Source organism: Cottoperca gobio, chromosome 6, assembly GCF_900634415.1.
Source record: "Cottoperca gobio chromosome 6, fCotGob3.1, whole genome shotgun sequence".
NCBI classification, from domain to species: Eukaryota; Metazoa; Chordata; class Actinopteri; order Perciformes; family Bovichtidae; genus Cottoperca; species Cottoperca gobio.
This window is the reverse complement of record NC_041360.1, coordinates 7,000,952-7,020,798: the sequence shown is the minus strand read 5'-3', so window position 1 is coordinate 7,020,798 and position 19,847 is coordinate 7,000,952. Positions and strand designations below refer to the sequence as shown.

Genomic DNA, 19,847 nt, shown 5'->3' with positions numbered 1-19,847 from the left:
GCTTTCACAACGGCATTGTGTATTCTGCACTCTCTGCTGGAAATATGTTGCAGAAAGACTTGAAAACTAAATGAATGTATCTGGTTAAATGCTTTAAAATCCAAAATGAAAGAATTAGAGGGAGATTCCTTTAGTTAAATTTAGCTGGTCACAAAAGTGATTCTTACATTTCTCTTTTGAAATGTGAGTCTCCTATGCTTGATTTTTGGTTCCTGTAATTTGTGCCTCTTTTTGTGTTTTCAAATATTAATAAATAAGATACATTATCTCTTTTACTTGATTATCACATTATGTCAATGTGAACCACACAGAGGTTGAAGGTTGTCTGTCTGTCCACACAGAATGTGTGTCTCCCCATGCAAGCCCCCACAGGGGTCAGGGCGGGCTACAGATGGTGCTCATTGGAGCAATTAACCTCACGTCTCACATGGGCCCCTTTTATGTCCATAGCCACAGAACAGCATGTGGACTAAAGGTTCAGCCAAGGAGGGCTACAAGTGTGGGGCCCTTATAGCTAAAGCTCAAATCTGTATATATGTGAGTATAACTTTAGGTGTTGCCTGCAGAAATCCCAGAATATGACAAACATTAGTTTGTTTGTTTATCAGTGCAGCCCTGAAGGCCTCCAGGTAAGAGGGTTGTCACATGAATACATTTGCTTAAATGCAGTGAAGTTAATGGAAGGACGTAACCTTGCTAAATCCCCTGTACATTCCTTCATAAGCTCCTTACACGTGATTAGTCTTTGAGTGGGACAGTATTAAATTGCAGTTCACAATGTCACAGTTCAAACACGTAGATTTTCTTGCTGTTGCTTGGTTGAATTACTTGAACTTGAACAAATGTATTAACATAAATGTATGAAAAGTACTGTAGCAGACATTACATATGATTTATTAGGATTATTTATATTCAAAATAAGTTTTAGATTTTGTATTCAGGCACTGATTTCATAACAGTACTGATGTAGTTAATCTGTCTTACTAAATAATGAAGACTCCTACCTCAGTCAGTTCCTGATCGTTGTCAATCTCTTTGTACTTCTCCTCAGGCTGAGGCAACACCTTGGTCAGACCCTGAGCGACCCAGCCTATCACTCCAGACCTGGGAGAAAAAAACTGAATTGAATTTACCTTTGAAGAATGTATTTATCATTACATATGCACTCTTATCTAATCATATGGTACCTTTCTCCATTCTCTGACTGGTGGATGGCAAAGAAAGAAACAGAGAATGAGAAAGAATTAAAAGAAAGTCTACTGCAAATCTCACGTATTCCTATTTTGTCTTTGCACCCATTATCCACAATTATGGTAATACTACTACTTCTACTTTTACTGTAATTTTTGCATTGTGTTATATAAAGTGTATTATTGTTTGCGTACTTCATACCATTGTTTTATCAAAATGTGATCACCTTTGTCTAAGGTGTCCACTTTGTTTAGAAGTAGTTGTGTTTAGGAAGGACATGAGTGGCTGACATCTGTCATTTAAAGAAATATTTCCCCCCAAAATAATATTTCTTTATACTACACACCCCGTGTTACCTTGAATTCTTGAGGAAAACATGTTTTCCTGAACTAGTTTTGCTGTAGTTAAACACGGCCCTCCTTTACTTCAATGCATCAAGACTTTTCTCAGTGTTTTTAATCTTCGTTGAAGACAATCGAGAAAAACTAAGTTTTCTTCAAGAATTCAAATTAACACAGGGTGAGGACCCATTTATCAGTCTGATCCTTAACTAGCATACATAGCTTTATTTTCAAAGGATAATAAGTAGAAGACCTCATTTCCACATGTGGAAACATCTGCACACTCACCCTGCTGTCAGAGTTGGACCTGCTGAGTCGAGGAGAGCCAGAAGGCTGAGGCATGGTGCTGACGAACCCATTTGACAGCCAGCCTAAAACTCCAGTCTGGCTTTGACTGTAGAGGATGTGAAGAAAGATGGTAAGATGCCAATATGTTTATACATGCACACGCACGTGCACACACACACACACACACACACACACACACACACACACACACACACACACACACACACACACACACACACACACACACTCTATCTCTCACTACCTGTCCTCTGAATTCTGGTCTGTGTTTTTCTGTGGAGGACTCTTCCCTCTGGCAACAGGAGTCTTCGCATTGTCATCTGTCCCAGGAGCTTCAGGGAGTTGGGGGACCACTTTCACCACCCAGTTAAACATCCTGTTGAACACACACACACACACACACACACACACACACACACACACACACACACACACACACACACACACACACACACACACACACACACAGTCAGCCTCTCAAAAGCTCTTCATCAAACATAATGCTGATGATAATAATGATAATTAATAATAAGTCTTTCCTCATGTGTTCATTAAAGCAACCTCTTCACTTTTCAAACCAGGAGCCTTTAACTGGAGCTGATGAGCTCTGATGAAGGACGTCCGCCTGCCTCTTCTTTGCTTTTATCTCAGGCAAAGTTTTTTGCCAAACCTCAAATATCTCTCTCTATGGTCTGCTTTTAGTTTCTCATCAGATAAATGTACAAACTTTTATAATGGTATGTGGTGCATTGAATAAGTCCTTGACTCAACGTTAGTCAGGGAAAGTCGGGGTCTTATATCCTGAGTCAAAAGGCAGAGGGGTAGAGGTTAACTCAGGCGGTAGTGTTTGCACCATAAGCTGCTTTACCAACAGCCTCCACGGGTGACAGAGGGTTCAATCAGTTAGACAGGGGGAAAGTCACACATGTACAGGAGAGGGCACGTTAACTGGCCCAGTGCACTGATTCAAGATAGAAAACAGATCAATAGAAACATAGATCGATAGAGATTCACAGGGCCAGCAGTGCTACTTATCTGGCTTAATCTCAAATGTGCGTATTATTCCCTGTGACACTTTCTCAACCTGTTTCGCAACAGTTTTACGTCATAGATCTACTGTATGTCCAAGAAGGCCTCCATGCTTTTGTCTGTCTGTTCATTATACACCCTATTCCATATACAGCTAATTTACTAAACAAACCCCAAATGTCTCAGTGACTTCTCTTCAATAATTCACCTCATTATTCTTGGATCTAAACTCAATATTTACATCTACGTCTGTTTATGCTAAAAACGGCACTCAGTGTAACTCCAGCATAAAGGAAAACAGGTGGGATTGGACATCTATGAGGAATCTGTTCACAGAAAATCCACATACAAGGCTTCTTTACGAACCAGTTTGAGGTGTTATTGTGATCCCCGTGTGATTCCTGACACACTGTCCCAATCAGCAGAGATCAGCAGGGCTTCTTCCCTGGACTAATCTCAAATTTGTCGCATTGGATTAAATGGTGCAGCTCTGTCCCTCAACTAATCTACGGCCAACCTTCATCGCTGCTTAAGGCCTGGATCAACTGCTGACATATGTCCTCATCACACTGGATCATTCTCAGTCATCGAAAGAGCGTAAATCAGAGGAAGGCACCCCTTGGATATAGTTCTTTGTCAACTGATTGTGTTGTAATTTAGGAAGGATTTGTACATTTAAACTCTGTTCTCAGATAAAACCTGGCAGTGCAGACTTTTAAAAAAGAAAACCAGAAGCTATAAGCAAACATCTAATCACATCAACATTTCTGCTCATATAATAAACACACAACTTTTGCAGAAACTTCACACACTCCCTTTACCAAGACACGGATCATCACAACCTATACATCCATATGTTAATCTATATATGGTCAATAATGTATTTACCTACAAATACTTTTTTCCTTACCTGCGTGTCTACAGGTGGTTCTGGTGGGTAGAGATCCAGAGTGCGGCACAGCCAGCACAGTTCTGCTGGGATTTCCACAGCGGCTCCCTGGGGCTAACGGGATTACCCAGCACCACCTGAAGGTCAAGGCACAATCTTGGACTGTGAGCCATCGCAGATTAACAGCAGAGAAACGTATCGTCAGTACATCATCCCTGTAACCTATATACTGTTATCACTCCCCCACTACAGAAGACAACAACAGGGTGACTCAAATAATCACAGTCTCCAGGGAAGGTAGTAAGAGCATCTTTCCCTGCAGTTACAGACTACAACCCATCAGGCAAACAAGTATTTATAATATTATGTGTAAGCATCTGGATCATTTGGTTTGTATTTAACATGTTACACTTTTGTTTTACTCTAAGCTTCATGCACTTGGTAGCCTAGACGTAGCAGCTACAGACCCCCACTCCCGCCACCATGTATTTTTTGTTCCCTATTATCCCCCATCCCATCCTGATTACAGTTTTATCCCCAGCAAGTGACGCAGGGCCAGTTGCTGACTGACCAGCGATGAGCTACATAAACCTTTAGACTGAATAACAGTCAGGAGGAGACAGAGAAAGATAAAGCTTATTAGTAAGGCTCAGGGTCTGACAAGGGCTCTGATGATCTACTTCCTCTCTTGTTCCTAAAGCCCTATAAAGACCACAGCGCCTCAAAAAGCTTTTCCTCCATTTGTGTGAATGCAGCCAACGATGTCTCCAATATAGGCTTGGGTGGAAAGTTACTAAGTACACTTAGGTAGCCTAACACCAATTAACTAATACTTTTTAAACTAAACTACTTTTATTTGACAGCTATAGTAACTTTTCAGATTATGAGTTTATTAAAAGCAAGAATAAGAGTTTACAGCCATGCTAGCAGCTCTTTCAGGTTTAATGCTAACGCTTAATGCTAACATGCTAATGTTTACTATCTTAGTTAGCGTGTTAGCATGCTAACACTTTCTAATTAGCATTAAATACAGAGTAGCCTACAGCAAAGGTTTACGGGGATATCATTTGCAGGTGGTCATAAATTAAAGGTTCTTTTTTACCTGATGATGGCACAGGTTTGAACAATCAAAGAATCAACAGAGTTATTACAATTAATTTTTTTTAAATTAGTCTGGAGCAAAGTAGTGGACCAACCAATAGACCAATATTGCCATGCCTAGAGCTCCATTGATAGCAACATGGCTAAAACATATGATAACCTTATAAAATACTACAATACATTGTTATTGATTAAACCAGCGCTTCCCAAGTGTTTATTTGGGGCCATTTGTCACATTTCAGATATTGATCGTTAGCTCCACCAGTGAACCTCTCAGATAGTTTTGTTTAAATAACTGTTTGAGGTTTAAAATATGTATCTATGATTTCACCAACAAAAGAAAACGCATATTAGAGAAAAGAGAACATCTTGTGACCCTTTAGAAAGGACCCTTTACCCCTAGTTCAGGAAGTACATTTTTGTTTCATTTGTAATTCAGTTAAAGATCTGAATAATTCTTCCACAACTGTTTGACAGTGAACATGGACCAAGGAAGGTGACAGGGTGGAAGAGAGACAAACAGTATGGGGGGAAAGAGAGAGAGAAAAAAGGAAGAAGAGAAATCAAGATAAAGATGGATAGAGAAGAGGAAAGGGGGAATGAGTGACATGATGCTTGAGACTGATTAACTAGGATCCAGGACTGCCCTCATGAACTGACCAACTGATAATATTGTTGTGGGTAGTACTGTAACAATGAAAGACTAGCTGCTGTGATGGACACGTGTATGGGGATCCAAACAAACAACCTGTACAAGCATCAGTTATGGTAAATTTACATGTAAACGTACGCCTGTCAGACAGGCAGATGGAAAACCTTCACCAGGTCGGACAGGTGCATAGATCTCACTGCAGTGCGGCCTGGCGTTGTGTTCGAGAATGGCCACTACAGAACCATTTACGGTGGCAATGAGGCAGCCGGCAGATCTCATTATCAGCTCAGTAGGGGATAATCTGGGACAACAGGTCGTTGACACAGACCCTTGGCTCATGCCTGGAATATGGCAGCACCATATTGGCCTCAATCCTAATTGAACATCTGGATAATGAGAACATAAGAATATGGACGGGGCAGGGGCAGTTTGGGCAAAGACTTGGGGGAGGGTTGGTTTGCAAACATAACAGTGGTCTGTAATTATGGGGAAACTTTGCAGGAAACCATAGTTGTGCACACTATTTACTTTTGGTAAAAATGTTTATTTTATTGTAGAAAAGATAGAAAAGAACAATGAAAATGGTGTGAAGAGAGAGATTGAAATAAAGGAACAAAAACAAGAGTGAAAGAGAGAGTAGATGAAAAAGAAAGCAGATGCAGAGGTAAAGCTGGAGTAGATGATCTTTGATGGAAACTAATCCTGATTAGCTCTGACATGCAGGAAGGTGCTATCACGTACGTACACACATACACTTACATACATCTGTTAATTGGTTGGAAAATAACTCAGATCCTTAAGAAAAAGAAGCAATACTACAATGTAAAAATACTCCATTACAAGTAAAAGTTCTGCATAAAAATATAGGGTAACGCTTTATATTTAAGTCCTTGTAATAAGTTACTTTATATGTAATATTGCCCTTATAAGTCCTTATAGGGTGCTTAGTTAATAAGTGCATAAAAAAGGATTTATGAAATCTAAGGCATTTATCTTGCACTGTTAATAAGTACATAGTTAAATGCTGTAAATGCATAATAAAGTATGTATTAATCTTAATAAGGCAACAAAAAAGCTGGGTAAAGGTTGTGTTATATTGTTATGTGAATTATTGTATTCGATGACTATGGTTGAGATGGCTTGTTACAATTACTTAAGTACAGTTTGATATTTTTAATTTATAAACATGCATCATGTTGAATAATAATTATGTGAGTTTGATGAAAAGTCTAAATCTGCAAAGGAACTTCAGCTAAAAATAAATGTATTAAGAGTAAAAAGTGTTTCCACACTGCGTCTGTGTACGAGCACACATACATGTGTTGGTATGAGCTTTTACTTTAGTTTATCATCACTGTGTTTATTGTGCTGACAATGAACAATTATGAAGGTTTAGTTTTCAACATTTTAGAGGCAACGATACCCTCTTGTGGCCAACATTTGCTTAGAAGGTTAATGGTGTATAGTTACAATAACATGAAGCCAAAAACTGCAGCGAAGAAGACTTTGTGTTGCTTTTACCTGCAAGTTTTATTGTGAAATCTTTAACGTACTCTACACAGGAGTGCACAGGCCTTACAGAACATGCCCCGCATGCATCAACATCGTCGTAATAATCTACTGCTGTTCTTACAGAAAACCTGAAACAAAATTTACAAAACTACAAATAATAAGTGGAGTAAAAAAGGGAAGACAACTCATTTTAAAAAACTTTCCCTCATGCTATTTATAGTAAAAAACTTTTTTTTTTTTTTTAAAGTGCCCTCCCCCAATATTCACAGAAAAAAGGCACAATGAAATGACAGACAAAAACAAAATATAGGCACAATGTAAGGGCACAAAACCTAAAGCTAAGGTTGTAGCAAGTGAATAGTGGCTTTACACAGAGACACACGAGGTACAGGCAGACCGATAGATAGAGGCAGACTCACTTTCTGTGAATTAAGTACCTTTAAAATGCTTGAGCTAACATTCCAGAAGCGTGGAGTAGAACATTAATAAATCTGGGAGCTCACAAGTGGTGTAAGGTACAGCAATGAAACAAAATAAACAGAGAAAAAGATAGACTGCAAATGCAAAAAACAAAAGGAAAAGTGGAGAGAAAGATAGATGAGGAAGGGAGGAGGGGGTTGCAGGGGAAGTCATCTCCAGCTCAAGACAACAAGCAGAGCAAAAACAAGGAGACTTGAAAAGGAGGAGTGGACTAGATCTAGGTCAGGAGACGCAACGCCAGCGTTGCCCCTCCCCGAGATCATTCCTCCCTCTTTCCCTCACTCCTCCTTTCCCAGAGAAAACTGCCAAGGAAATTCTGGCAGAGCCCCCCCACTCCCCTCCTCAAGCTGTGCCTCCCCCGGTTTCTTTCTTTCCCTCGTCATTTCATTCTCTCTCATTTCCCTTTACTCCCCACTACTATTTTTTATACCCCCCCCCCCCCTCCCCCAACATAAATCAGCAACATGAGGGTTTAATGGAAACCAGACCCTGACCCATTCCTCTCCAGCCTGCAGGCTTCTCCTGGGTACATTTAATTAGCTTCAACTCTGGAGGAGATACAAAAAGAAGGATACTGCTGCTATGGTTTTACTCTTCACAGGTCGAGCTGAGACGGACAGAATTTCTCAAAAACACTTTTCAATACTTCTTGTTAAGTGTGAATAAAATCCCCCCTTCCTCCTGTATTTCATCCGAGCCCTGGCACCAGTCGTATATCAATATGTCTCCACTGGGGATTGTGTTTTAGTGGTGTAGTCTGAACAGTTATCGTGGCTGTGGTGGGAGGAGGGGAGGCTGGAGCCCTTGTGTCTGTGTGCAAAAAACTATATGTGCCTTTGTTTGGGTAAGTAGTCTCTATGTCAATGTGTGCGTGTGGACATGCATGCACAAATGAGTGCAGTTAGGGTTTTTTTGGAGATCATGTGACGTTGGTGCATGTGTATGTGAGAGAGGGTAGACAAAATGGGCTCAGTGGGAGACAGGCAGTCATGGACGCACACAGCTGTCTGACATTCCTGCGCTGGTCAAAGGACGTGCTTCTTCTGCTAGTGTTTGTGTGTTTGATAAGCACGAACACACACACACACACACACACACACACAAACACACACACACACATCTGCAGTGAAGCAATCTCAGCAAAACAAAGACGACAATAAACGGAATCAAAAGTGCAAATTATCTGGTCTAAACAAAGAAAAAATGTCAAGATTGGTTGAGGCACTATAGTCAAGCATAATGGAAGACTTGTTCATATTAATGAATGTATTTGTATAGTTGTTGTCATAGCTATAAGCACTCATGTTTGTGTGTATGTACAGTACGCATGCTCCTGTGTAACGTATGTGCAATATCGACTTTGTCTGCCTTTATACTACAAATAAATCATCGGTCCCTTTCTCTGTACTGAATTAGATTTGAATTGATAGAAACGAACAATCTTAATGTGTCTTTTACGAAACATTTGGTGGCTGACACATTTTCTTATTTTAACATTGTGATGGAATAAACGTGATTTTAAAAAAAAGAAATAGAAGTACTTTCTCAGACATTTGGAAGGCACAAAGGGAGGCACAGGAGAAAAACTTGAGGGAAACGTACACTGTAGCTCCACAGGCACCGACTTTACCACGTTTGCATTATTTCACATGAGTAATAAAAGTTCTCACAATGAATGGGGCCCAAAAAGGTGACTCATCCGCAGATTTCTTAGACTTTAGTACTGCGTCAAAGCTTCTTTCCACTGCAACGTAAGTACAAATTTTGACGCCAGCGACCGTAGCAGATAAATGATGAATACCCGCTCTATCTCCTCTAAGTCTGTGCCTCACACCCAGTCCTGCAATGAACGTTTGCAGTGCACCAAGGCCCTCGGTGTCTCTTTGTTCTGTAGAGATCTGAGGATGGCGTAGATAAGGACCAGGATGCACAGGATGAGGACCAGAGGAACAATCACCATGATCAGGGTCATGACGCTTGATTCATTGTCGGCCACCGTCACGACCACGTTCACCTCTTTGTCCTCCTCCTCCTCCTCCTCTGTGCTATCAGGCTGAGAGGTTTGGTCTTTGTCCCTGTCCGGCTCTTTGTGCTCATCTTTGCCTCGGTCTGAAGGGTTGACTGGTTTGTCTTTTGGTTCCTGCTCAGTGTCTGTATCGGCTTTAGGGTCAGGGGCTCCCACACAGCCCATGAAATCCTTCAGGATGGAGCGAGGGTAGCCTTTCTCTGCCTCTGTCTTGCGGTTGTCAAACCTCCAGTAATTGGAGCCTTTGTAGAAATAGGTGTAAGCTGCATGAGAGGAAAATAAAAGAGATTTAAATCAGACAACTCTGGTGCAATGGATTATTATGTGAATCTAATGTAGACCGTGTACAGTGTTGATGTTTGGTATCCAAGTCCAATATTATTCATTAGCCTAAACTATCGGTCAACAACTGTCATTGAGGAACTAGTATCTTAATCTTTGTGGCCCACTTATGTTGTATGTGCGTGTATGTATGTACTCATGTACATATGTATTTTAAAAAGACTATTACATATATTAAAATGACTAAACGTACTATTACTATATAAAAATGGCTTATTTTACGTTGTCACATTGATCCATGTATGTTGATCTGTCGCCTCTGACATATACCTTGCATGTGAGTTTTGAAGTTGTGTGTATGGACTGGGTAAAGCTGAAAATGAATTCCCCTTCTTGGGTAAAATAAAAATGTTTCTGAATCTAATGCCAAACTATACATAAAATGTGATTATATGTAACTACAAGAAAGCAATAAACCAAATAGATGTGTTGCGTACATGTCCTGAGATTTGGCAATGGGATGCAAAAAGAACTACATACACACTTCTGGGTATTCATAGGGACTCTTTTCTGGGTGTAAATGTAGCTCCGTAGTGCAAACTGGGCTTGCAGAGGCATTAGAAGAGTTTGAGTGGACTGTGCATTTAGAGCAGCTCTGCCACAAATCTAATTTCCAAAGGAAGGACGGGCCAACCCTCAAACCAGAGCTCTCATTCCTCCCTTCTCTCTCTCTCATCCCCTCACCCTTCTCTCTGCTCTGCTTGCTCCAGTCTAACCGGCGGTCTCAAGTGTAATTCTTTCCCTCTCCGTCTCTTACACACCCAATTTCACCCCTCTAACCTTTCATTTTTTCTCTCCCTCCTCACTCATGTTATTCTACTGCTTTCAACACTGTATGTACAGCTTTAGGTGTCTGTTGTGATTCTCATAAACAGGAGTCAATATTTACCGCCGTCATCGCTGAGGAAGGCTCCTTTAGGTGAGGGCGGGATCTTGCCCCACCTGTCGATTGGCTTGGGGAAGTCGCGGTCTGTGGTCCGGGTTTCCTCATTGTATCGCCAGTATCTGCACACAGACAATAAGATGTATTAGGACATATTGAGATACATACATTGTACAAAGCCTTTTTTAAATATGGACAGTAATAAAAAGTCATTGTAGTGAAGGTGACAAAAGGTCTTCTGCTCATTGTCTTAAAGGGGACATATTATGCTCACTTTCAGGTAAATACTTTGGCTTTGTACTAGATTCTAGTAGAAACCCAAAATGTTCAAACGCATTATTTTTCCCATACTGTCTCTTTAAGACCACTCCTGAAAAAGCCCAGTCTGCTCTGATTGGCTTGCACGAAAAATATGGCGCACCTTTTCAAAGGTAGTTCCATGGACTGTATAAAATATGGATGTAATCACCTGCATGTCACCTATAGGTTTCTGAAGTGCGGTTGTGAAGCTCAAATTGGGTGGCTCCAGCCGTCACCATCTTGGCCGTGACGACCAGTGACGGTTCCCACTTGTCACTCAAAGCGGCCACTCTAATTATGCATAACTTACATACGAGTAAACATGTTAGTTTCTACTGTAAAGTTAACATGGGGGTCTATGGGGATTGACTTGCTTTTGAAGCCAGCCTCATTTGGCCTTTCGAGGAACTGCGGTTTAATTTTCTTTTATGAGCCTGCATGTGACATAGTAAGGGGAGCCAAATCTGAATGGCTTGTTGAATCTCAGGTTTTCTGATTGGGCAGCCCACAAAAAACTGACTGGGTTGACTGGGTTGGTAGGCACTTAACCTCTTAGCGTGTAAGCGTGTAACCACACGTTAAGATACCAAAATGTATGTGCACAAGCACTAAAGAAGTAAGTTTGTCATACTATGTCATCTTTAATTCCTCATATTATATTTAAATGTGTTAAAATCTAGTATGTATGTGTGTGTCTGTGACACACTGTACCTGTCTTCGCTGAAGAAGTATGTGTATCCATTGGGCTCCCACCAGATCGCTGTGTCAATCTTGTGTGCAGGAACTCCTTGTCCGTACTCATGTAAGGGCTGTGGGTATCCCGGGACGACGTCAGCCTCCCTGAACACCCAGTATCTATCATCTGCCGAGACAAAAGGATAGAGTTGTAATGTTTGTTACCTGGCTAAGAGAGAGGGTAAATATGAGACAAAGTTAATGAGGAGAATAAAAGCAGGGAGAAAAAGCACTGGCACATGGAGCGAAAGCCGTGGCCAAAGCATATGGCATATGTCATGGGGTTTGCTCACTCCAGAAGAAAAGTAGAGAAGACAGGCAAGGTAGAAATGGTAGGCACAACACTTATTTTCCAAGATTTCCCCTTGAAGGAGCCAATTTCTTCTCTAACTCTAACCTTTGGACACACTTTTCTGCCACTTTCCACCTCCACTGCCAGGGCACTGCAGAATTGCGACATACTGTACTGAGCTATAAATGTCTGTGCACAGGGGCTTCTACTTGTGCACACTTCCTTTGCAATGCTGTTTTAAACTAACTAACTACAGTTAGTAGTTTAATCATTTTGGATTCATATGTACAACATTTCTGCAGGTGTTGATGAATATACTATCCAATCTTTGGAGAAAACTCAAAAATGTGTTCTTTAAAATCAACTTGTGCAGCTCTTCCTGAACCTCAAGAATGCGGCAAAAAATAAGGAATAATTACAAAAACAGAAATCCACATTTACAGTCAATTTTATTTATATAGCCCAATATCTCAAATTAGCCTCAAGGGGCTTTACAATCTGTGCTGCATACGACACCCATCATCCTTTGACTTCAACAGGTAATAAAAAATAATCTGTGATCAAAAGCTTAGAAAATCCTGAAAATGCATGACAAATCGCCATACAGCCTGATGGTAAAAGTGAAAGCTCTGCAGCTGTTAACATCTGGAGCAGTGCACTGTAGAGAAGGCTGATGCAATCCTCCAGCTCTCTCATGAGGCCTTTTGAGGCTCAGCTGGAGTGAGAGAGTCATATTGGGCCAGCGACAGCAGGCAAGCTGCACAGACCTCATTCAAGACACTCAATGAACTCAGTCACACACACTAATACACACACAAACTATGGGATGCAGTTATTCGCACATGCAAAGACAAACAGACTCAACGCTCTCAGTAGTCTCCATCTGCAGCCACATTGTCCCAATGTTTAAACAATGAATCATTATTTTCTTCTTGCGTTATATTTCTTAGTGTGCGTGCGTGTCTGCCAGATACTGAGAGTTATGACTGTGTTGAATTATTACCATATCCATGTAAATCAAAAAATGCTGAGTTTGCGCTGTTTCCTTTCAGTCTGACCGGTTCAAATTAAAGCACAGATTTCTTGTTCGGCTCCACACATTCTGTGTTTATGTAAAAGCTCCACGTTGGCTTCAGCTTTAATAACTTTAATAACTGAGAAACATTGCGGAAACTAACGGGCCGTTTGCTGTGTCTTTACACTAAACCATAAAAGATCTTAGCGTGGTCTTCCAAGAAGATTTTGACGTAGCACATCGCGCAGTCTGCTCAGCATGTGGCTGCTGTGCTCACAAAGCGACAGGTTTTATTGGTAATAAACAGCTTTGGCGTACCTTTAAAGAAGACAAATTTTCCATCGTGGCGCTCGTAGGCTGCGTCGATGTCGCTCGGCAGGCCGATCCAGAAGACGGATATCGGCATGGGGTAGTTATCCAAGACCCGGTTCCTCCGCACACGCCAGAACCAGCGACCCTGCACAAGCAAAATAATGATTTTTACCTTTCAGTTTGTTATCTTTCATCAAAATGATTTATTGTTCAATTCCCCTTGCATGAGTTGAATATTGTTTTGACTCAAAGCAGAGTCGTGTTAGTTCATAGACTTCTTCATGTCCTTCCTCTCATGTAGGTCAGTGGTTCTAAAAACACCAGTGACCTGCGGCTTGATCAACAACATGTGGAACATGAGTTTTAGTTTGTGTCTGTCAGATCCAAATGAAAGCCTTGAATTAAACTTAAATTTGATCAATAATTCTTTACTTCTCACCTTGAAAACAAACATCTCCCCCCTCAGCATGGTCACCGTGTCAAAGTCCCCGTCACAAATATCGGGGGCCTGGTTGTCCGGCAGTTTAGGAGGTCGGGGAGGAGCAGGAGGGCGAGGAGGGGGAACATCTTTTCTGACGTGCGGGGTGACAGGTTCCGCCTCAGGCTGGGAGTCAGTAGGGGTGGAGGTGGTGGTGGAGGTGGAGGTGGCGAGGACAGGAGGTGAGGAAGGGCTGGGGCTCGGCTCCGGCCTGGCTGGGGGATGAGGGCTGCTGTCGGGTGACTCGGGCGGGGGGTCGGTGGGAGAAGTGGAGGTGGGTTCATCTTTGGGTGGAAAAGGGGAGGTGGGAGAGTCATTGTCGGGTTTGTCGTCACGGGCGGGAGGAGAAGCAGGTGGAGCATCAGTGAGGAGAGGGGGACCTTTGGATGAAAAGATGGAGAGCTGGGGCTTAGAACAAGAAACACTTCAACATTTAAGATGGTTTGTTTTTCCCTCTCGTGTTTTCACCTAAAACGCGAAAAGAACTTCCATCTGAAATGAAATAAATGACTCCAGCCTGTCTGTGTGGCCTTACAATCAATCATTTATTTTATACTTTCCTCCCCTTCCCTCACAATGTCCTCTATCTCTCCCTCACACAAAGAAAACCTAATTTTCCATTATATGCAGCGGCTATAAGCTCACTTGATTGACTGTGCTGCTGCTCTTTGGAAAAATCAACCCTGCTGGTTGCTAAGAGAAGAAAACACACCGATACAGCCAGTTATGTAATATGTACGGACAGCTGATGGGCTTGAAGACGTATTGAGTTACACTGAGCCAAAAATATGCTCGGAATATATGAGGGCTGATGTTGGCCAGTGACTCAGCTATCAGTGTGTGGAGAGATTCTGCAGCAATGCAGCCTACAGTCAGTGAAGTAGGGCTGCACTGAATGTCATTTCTTTGTTAAACAAATCCTGAATTTAAATAAAGTGATTCATCGAAATAAATGAGTTAGTCTTTTTTTATTGAATCAACTTTATTTAGTGAAGCCGAATAATCCACAGATGGACAACCACAACGGCGACACATGCGCAAAGGGGATACGTCGCCATAACAGGCGACTAAATGAAAAGAGCCGTTAACTTGATTAAAGTGACAGATTTCTCTAAGTTTGAAAATTGTTGGAAACATTTGGGATAATGTTAGTACCATACTCAACAACAGATATAACATAGGTCTAGTTGTTCTGAGACGATGTAGGAATCTTACATATTATACCTTTAAGTGATAAGATGACAGATGAGCTGCTGCAAAGCTCCCAGCCTCGTGCATAAAAACTTCTACAAAGTTTATGCTTTGCAATCACAGCTTTTCTCTAACTCAGTCATTTAGATCTGTTTGATGAAGGGAACTACTGTATAATTTCAGTCAAAACATTTACCTCACAGTATTTACAGCAGTAAGATTTGTCACATACAGTAGGACAAAACTCTAGTTTACTGTGCTGCAGACGTCTAGTGTAGGCGTAGCAATGGGCCAGACTTGTGTGGGTATAGAAAGATTGGGGGTTTGCGGGACAAAACAAATCCATAGAAAACATTGAAAAAAAGGAATCAGATTTTTTATTTGTTATAGGATACCAGAGATGTGACGAGGACGAAACAATGGACAATAAAGAAATGCCTGAAAATCATAAATCAGTCATTCAGTGTAAACAATGTCTCTAAAGAATGTATGTCTGCAGTTTAAGAGACAAATTAGTGCTTTGGCCTGTAATTACAGCTCTTATAACAGGGCCACAGCACAAACACACACATACACTACACTCTAATATACATATGAGGCCTTCCTCTTACCAACACACACAAAGATGTCATCTGTCAATTAACAATGGCCTCCATTCACGCAGGGAAAGCATGAGAACATCATAACGGCATGCATGATATGCTGTTTTGAGCGAGGTCTCAGTGGTGTATGTGTGGGGTTGGCTGTGTTCACAAAGCTTCTTTACAAGGCTTCTTCTCTTCCTTTGACGAGTGTGCAGATGTGATGTGATACAGCTGACATTATGCACTTCAACCTCACAGTGATTTTAGATTTTAGAGTATGAAACCAAAACATCAAAAACATGGCGTTCATTGTTTTGTTTTGTTTTGTTTTGTTTTGTGTGTCCCTGCCAGGGCTGGAACATGATACAAATCCAGTTTTGTTTGAAAGGTTATAGTTTGATTTTAATCAATGTAGACAAATCTGAGTTGTGGACATCAGCGTCATATCATCTGTGTGGAAAAAGGGACATGAACAAGGACCACGGTGTCTATAATGATAGTTACATGGTTGACCTGATATACTGTGAAGAAGAACGTTCACTACACAGCAGCAAACAGGTAGGTTAGCTGTCATTCAGCTAAGTATCTTTGCAATAGCTGATGTAGAATATTACCATTAAAGGGCTCAATGGGTCAAGGTCAAATCCAAATTCTGCTGGTGGTGCCTTAAAGGTTTAAATAAAGACAGTGACATAAATAGGTGTGTCAGGACAGTGTGTGCTTCTTACCGTAAATGTACTGTATTCCTCTGATGTCATCCTCGTGTAGCGTGAAGTTGTGTGTGTAAATCCACTGGTAGAAAGGAGCCATTATGGCACTGGGGTTATCGGAGTGCTCCAGACCCAAAGCATGACCAAGCTCATGGACCGCAACCAGGAAGAGGTCAATACCTGCAGGGACACACATATAGTATGTACATGACATGTGTGCATACTTTAAAAGAATATTGGACTTGCATCATCCGTTTGTGTAAAAGAACAAAGGAAGGTTACGATAGCGCATGTAATACGATACATTTTGTTTCATATTAATGTGGAAACTTTTTTTATTTAACTTATCATTATGAAGTAAATGTTGATTGCACAACGTAGTGGCTATAGAATAATGACAACATCTGCATTTAGATTGGTTCCCTATAAGCCTCACAATTCTATCTTCCACCTAGTTGTGTTCTCATGGGCAAATGAAGGCTGGATTTACGGCACAAGGGAAGGAAGTCATCAGTAGCTATACCCGGCTTTACCAAAGAATATCAACTCAAGTAACTGGAAAGTCTACCAAGCAAAAAGGTCAAATGGCCCCGTTGACGGGGGAGGCAAAGACAGCGAAGTGCTAAAAACCGAGGTAAAGCGATGTTTACGTAGCCCAAGCGGAAAAAAACATAAAAATGAAATTAAGCTAATCGGCTGGTTGGATTGTATTGGTATGGCAGCACAGCAAGCTAGTGAAGACGTCACATTTGTCTTCATTGACATCATGGACCTTTAAGGCTGCTTCCCAGTTGACCACAAGAAAACAAAGAACAAACCCACCAACCTTCTGGGTTTTGATAGTCCAATGTCCAAGGCTCATCAGCATCGAAGTGTGTATCCCCACCGATTCCTGGTCCAGGGTAGTAGGCGTGGGCCAGCGACCCTCCCTCGCCATCAAACAATGACATATCACCATGGAAACCAGAGGCAAACAACAACAGGATGTCAGCGAGCTCTGCCTGACTGCTGTTGATGCTGATGTTGTTTTCAGCAGGTAACTCCTCAAAGGTGAGCGGCGTGACCCGTCTCCACGTGTCAAAGGCGTTGCGGATAGCAGCGTACGTCCGGTCCTCGCCCAGCGAGGAGGGGATGTGCTGGTTCATTATACTGGAGCCAGAAGAAAAAGCCCATTAGAGTTGGTATACTTAACAATTTGCTTTGTTGTTGTCTTATTTTTACATGTCAGTGCTGTAAACCTGTAAGTGATGTGGTCTTTGCCCCACTGCTGTCCAGTGAGAGCATAGCGCTTCTTCCTCGCGCCACCATCCATCTCCTCCGCCTTTCTGTCTGGGAGGCCACAGCGAGGCCGACGCATGGCCCTACACAGCCACACACACACACACACACACACACACACACACACACAAACACACACATACACACACATTAACAACATATTTTTTTGTCGAGGGCTGGATAAGAAGATTCATACCACTCTCATATCTGTACTGTAAATATAAGGGCACAGCCAGTAGTCCGTTAGCTTAGCTTAGCACAAAGATTGGAAACAAGGGGAGACAGCTAGTCTTCCTCTGTCCAAAGGTAACACAATATGTAACCTGCTTTTGTACAGGTCTTTGTGTTGATTAGGGAGGTGCTGGTTGTCAAATTGTGTTATCTTTGCTCAGAGCCAGGATAGCTGTTTTCCCATTTCCAATCTTTAGCTTAGCTAACATGCTGCTGCTGCTGCTGCTGCTGCTGCTGCTGCTGCTGCTGCTGCTGCTGCTGCTGCTGCTGCTGCTGCTGCTGCTATGGTAAATGGACTGATTTTATATAGCGCTTTTCCAATCTTTGCGATCACTCAAAGCGCTTTACAGCACATGCCATTCATGTGAGCTGGTAGCTCATTCACCCATTCACACACATTCATACAAAGTTCATCACACGCTCACACACTCACACACTCACACACTCACACACTCACACACACACACACACACACACACACACTCACACACTCACACACTCACACACACACACACACACACACACCGTTGGCCAGGCCATTGGGAGCAATTTGGGGTTCAGTATCTTGCCCAAGGGCCAGTCTACCTCCTGAGCCACAGCCTCCCACTGATAGCTCTACAAAACAGTGGCATCAATGTTCTCGGCTAACTCTCTGGAAGAAGGCACATTTTTCCAACTCTTTCTTTAAGACTTTGTAATTTTTCCATAAACCTTTCATACCGTGTACACTCTGAGAACAAAGGTCTAATACAATGAATCAAGGCCACAGTTGAATGTGAGAAATAACACAATAGCCTGCTAGCCTCGTTAGTCAAGATGTGATATAAACTCAATTTAATTATAATCCAAACCTTATGGGCATAAAAACATATTACAAGCTGGCAGTCTTTCTCAGCCCCTGGTAATATGAACATTATTAGTAATGTTATTATGTGATGGGGGAAAGCCAGTGCTATGAAACAAATTGTTTCAGGGTGTTTGGTTGTTGAGTTGAGTTGAGGTGTGTTGCCCAATGTGTTGCCATATATACCATAGAATAAAAAAAAAATGTAAACTTAAAAAAAAAAAGAAGCAAATTAATGTAAAATAAAATTCCTACATGTTTTAAAACATCAAGCAATATTCCTGGATTTAGTTTGTGGTCACTGCACACACAAATGTTAAGTGATGTTGCAACTTCTTTGAGACAAACATCCTGCAGAATAAACCAAAACAATATGGAGCTTACACGACAGTAGCAGGGTCCATATCTCCAGTCACCTCAAGGCCATAGAAGCGCTGCATGTCGCTGATGGCTTTGGACAGTATCTGAGCCGACTGCATGGTGGACATCTGACTGCTCGCCTGAGACAGGTAGCCGAACTTACGAAGCCATGACTGTGAGGAGAAAGTCAGTTTTGCTTAGTCTAGTTTGGGAAAGGTTGCTGAACACATGTGTCTGTTTTTGTGTGTGCAACACATGTTGTATATATGTGTATGACAGCTTTATGTTATTGTATTTAGCTTTATATATACTAATCCACTGTCCGATGACTGGAGAGAGCATCTGAGGAGTTAAAGAAAAGAGAAAGTAGAGATAGAAACCAGATGGCTTCTATTAACATTACGACATTCCTGCGCCTTCTCCTCACTGACAGCCAAGATGAGGAGAGAACAGAGGAAGAACTGGAAACAGGAAAACTAAAAAGGTCAATAATTAAACTCTATGTCACTACTGTAGTTAAACACAAATCTCTGCATGTGTGTACTGTGCAAAAGGCCGACATGCTGAATTTCCCCTCTTTGTTTCATGTTTGCTGACAGTGAAATTGAGCGTGTAGAGCCACGCAGCCAGGCAAACAGGACGATGGCTCCTGGGGGGGGACCTCTGGGAAGTTCTGCCCTTTAGAGAAGCCTCAACAGCACAGCTCAAAAACAACACCACAGGCCCCCTCACACAGCTGGATCATGGGACTCATACCTTCATGCA

The 19,847-nt window shown here is 41.7% G+C and overlaps 1 protein-coding gene across 2 annotated transcripts in view; it reads right to left on the bottom strand.

Annotated features, from left to right (window-relative positions):
- Positions 1-2,028: 2,028 nt before the first annotated feature.
- The window catches only part of LOC115009890 (matrix metalloproteinase-14-like), a 20,161-nt gene continuing 2,342 nt past the window's right edge, over positions 2,029-19,847 (bottom strand). Inside the window, exons 2-11 of one of the 2 annotated variants that reach the window (XR_003832397.1) lie at positions 19,107-19,255; positions 17,608-17,730; positions 17,196-17,518; positions 16,388-16,549; positions 13,846-14,264; positions 13,413-13,551; positions 11,764-11,914; positions 10,759-10,874; positions 8,586-9,790; positions 2,029-2,066 (exon numbers count right to left, since the gene is read on the bottom strand). Coding sequence is in view for 1 of the 2 variants with exons in the window: in XM_029434184.1 (XP_029290044.1) it covers positions 9,330-9,790; positions 10,759-10,874; positions 11,764-11,914; positions 13,413-13,551; positions 13,846-14,264; positions 16,388-16,549; positions 17,196-17,518; positions 17,608-17,730; positions 19,107-19,255 (2,043 nt within the window). In the remaining variant the exon portion in view is untranslated. Of the gene's footprint in view, positions 2,067-7,951; positions 9,791-10,758; positions 10,875-11,763; positions 11,915-13,412; positions 13,552-13,845; positions 14,265-16,387; positions 16,550-17,195; positions 17,519-17,607; positions 17,731-19,106; positions 19,256-19,847 lie in introns of those variants that run through there. The other variant, XM_029434184.1, reaches the window with a different exon arrangement.